The sequence below is a fragment of the Nycticebus coucang genome, chromosome 14 (assembly GCF_027406575.1).
Source record: "Nycticebus coucang isolate mNycCou1 chromosome 14, mNycCou1.pri, whole genome shotgun sequence".
NCBI classification, from domain to species: Eukaryota; Metazoa; Chordata; class Mammalia; order Primates; family Lorisidae; genus Nycticebus; species Nycticebus coucang.
The window spans coordinates 50,782,037-50,785,210 of NC_069793.1; the positions used below are offsets into that span (position 1 = coordinate 50,782,037).

The window sequence follows — 3,174 nt, forward strand, 5'->3', positions numbered from 1 at the left end:
TGCTTGGGCTGGTCTTGAACTTTTGACCTCAAGTGATCCTCCTGACTTGGCCTCCCAAAGTGCTAGGATTATAGGTGTGAGCCACCATGCCCAGCCCTCCTTTTTCATTTCTGATTGAGCTTATTTGTACAGGTCTTTTCTATTCTATTTATAATTAATCTAGCCAGAGGTCTATTAATCTTGTTTGTCTTTACATTGAATGAACTTTTAATTTCACTAATTTTTTGTAGTTTTTTTTGTTTGTTTTCCCTTTTTATTTAGTTCTACTCCGACCTTTTTAATTTGTTTTCTTCTCCTGACTTTGGGTTCAGTTTGTTCTTCCTTTTCTAGTTCTTTGAGATGTCATATTAGGTTGTTAATTTCTTATTTTTCTGACTTTTGGATTTGGGCACTTAAGGATATAAAATTTCTTTCCTTAAATATGCTTTTGCTGAGTCCCATAATTTTTATTTTTAATTCTTTTTTCATTTTTTAAAATTAAATCTTAACTGTGTACATTACTGCATTTATGGGGTACAATGTGCTGATTTTATATACAATTTGGAATGCTTGCATCAAACTGGTTAATATAGCCTTCACCTCACTTACTTAATTGTTGTATTATACTCTAAATTTGACATGTACCCTTGAAATATGCACAATAGGTGAGGTTCCACTGATTATCCTCCCTCTACGCGGCCACCCCTACCTCTCCCTTCACTCTCCTATTCCCTCCTTCATTCTGGCCATAGTTTTGTTTTATCATTTGTATAAAATGTATAAAAGTATGGGTGATTATGTATTGGTTTCATAATATAATAATGCTGAGTACATTGGATACTACTTCTTCCATTCTTTTTTTTTTTTTTTTTTTTTTTTTTAGATTTTATTTCATTTAATTGTCTCAAATGTAGCCCAATTTTATCTCCAAATTTTACTGCCATCTCTGTGCCTCATGCTGGACTGCAGGACTCTGTGGCTGCTCAGTGTCAGGGGTGGGGGTCCCACGGGGCAGAGAAGAGGTTAATGACTTTGGAGCCAAGTAATCAGGTTCCAGTCCAAGCCCTGCCATTCTGTGTGTGACTCTGACACATCACTTCCCCTCTCTGGACTTCAGTTTCCCCAACTGCAAAGGGAGAATTAACACTACACAAGGTTTACAGGTCTCAAAAGGGCTTATAAACTACTGAGTGTTGTGAAGAGGTGGGACAGGATTCATTCTCTCCCCTTGCCACCTGTTGGGCTCCAACCTGTGATGAAGCTGAAGAGGGACTGGATATGGGCCCGGTCCTTAAAGTAGGAGCGGCTGAGGCTGTTCCAGATGACGTCGGAGACCTTTTTCACCAGCTCACGGCTGGAGACACCTCCCTCTCGAGGGTAAAGAGACAGGTCAACAGCGCCACGGATCTGGGCAGTGAAGCGGGCATAGAGGGCTGCGATGATGGATAGATCAGCCACAGGAAAGTAGGTGAGGCCGCCAGGAGGGTCAGGTGCAGGGCTGGGCTGGAAAGTGAGCTCGGGCACGTTGGTGGGGATGACACGGTTGACAGCCAGGAAATGCTCCACGAAGCCTAGCACCAAGGAGAGAAGCACCAGGTCCGGCTCCTCTCGGCCCAGCTCCGCAGCGAACAGGCGCACTACGTCGTCGATGGAGCGCAGCGGGAACAGCGTCTTCTGGGCGGCCTTCAGCCCCATGGCGGCGGGCGGCGGCATCCCACACAAGGCACCGCGGCCTACTTCTTCCATTCTTAAGATACTTTACTAAAAAGAATATCTTCCAATTCTATCCACGTGAACATAAAACATGTAAAGTCTCCATCTTTTTTATGGCTGCATTCCATGGTATACATATACCACAATTTGTTAATCCATTTGTGGTCACTTGGGCTGGTTCCATGACTTGGCAATTATGAATTGGGCTGCAATAGACATTCTTGTGCAAAAGCTTTGCTGTAAAATAATTTTTGGTCATTTGGATATATGGCTAGTAGAGGAATTGCAGGATCAAATGGCAGGTCTACTTTTAGTTCCCTAAGTGTTCTCCAAACTTCTTTCCAAAAGGAATGTATTACCTTGCATTCCCACCAGGAGTGCAGAAGTGTTCCCTTCTCTCCACACCAACATCTGTAGTTTTGGGATTTTGTTATGTGGCCTTCTCTTACTAGAGTTAGATGATATCTCAAAGTGGTTTTGACTTGCATTTCTCTGATGATTAAAGATGAAAAGCATTTTTTCACGTGTTTGTAGGCCACGCGCCTGACTTCTTCAGAGAAGCTTTTGTTCAAGTCTCACAATAAAATGGGATCACTTGTTCTTTTCTTATTAATTAGTTTGAGTTCTCTATGGATTCTAATTATCAAACCTTTGTCAGAAACATAACCTGCAAATATCATCTCCCATTCTGAGGGCTGTCTGCTTGCTTTACTTACTGTGTTCTTGGCTGTGCAGAAGCTTTTTAGTTTAATCAGATCCCAGTAATATATTTTTGGTGTTGCTTCAATTGCCAGGGGGGTCCTCCTCATAAAATATTCTCCCAGGCCAATTTCTGCAGGTGTTTTCCCTGCACTTTCTTCTAGTAATTTCATGTCTTAAGTTTAAATCTTTCATCCAGTGAGAATCAATTTTTGTTAATGGTGAAAAGTGAGGGTCCAATTTCAGTCTTCTACACATCGCCAGCCAATTCACCCAGCACCATTTGTTAAATAGGGAATCTTTCCCCCAATTTATGTTTTTGATAGGCTTATCAAAGATAAAATGACATAAGCGGCTGGGTTCATCTCTTAGTTCTCTGTTCTGTTCCATACATCTACCTCTCATTTTTGTGCCAGTACCATATTGTTTTGATCATTATAGATTTATAGTATAGCCTGAAGTCTGGTAGCGTGATTTCTCCTGCTTTATTTTTATTTCTGAATAATGTCTTGGCTATTTGAAGTATTTTATGATTCCATAGAAAATGAAGTACTATTTTTTCCAGATCTTTAAAGTATGACAGTGGTGCTTTAATAGGGATTGCATTAACTTTGTATATTGCTTTGGGAAGTATGGGCATTTTAACAATGTTGATTCTTCCCAACCATGAGTATGGTATGAGTCCCATAATTTTATTTTATTATTATTATTTTTTTGCTGTTTTTGGCTCAGGCCCGGTTTGAACCTGCCACCTCCCCGGTATATGGGGCCAGTGCCCTACTC

The 3,174-nt window shown here is 40.9% G+C and overlaps 1 protein-coding gene across 1 annotated transcript; it reads right to left on the reverse strand.

The window, feature by feature from the left end:
- Positions 1 to 868: 868 nt before the first annotated feature.
- On the reverse strand, positions 869 to 1,706 carry LOC128565189 (menin-like). The gene has a single exon (XM_053561530.1). It carries the CDS (start codon positions 1,690 to 1,692, stop codon positions 1,195 to 1,197), a length of 498 nt encoding a protein of 165 aa, XP_053417505.1. The 5' UTR covers positions 1,693 to 1,706; the 3' UTR covers positions 869 to 1,194.
- Positions 1,707 to 3,174: the final 1,468 nt, after the last annotated feature.

Bases quoted from the DNA above. Each gene is read 5' to 3' on its own strand.
- LOC128565189 (XM_053561530.1), bottom strand. From the start codon at position 1,692: ATGCCGCCGCCCGCCGCCATGGGGCTGAAGGCCGCCCAGAAGACGCTG.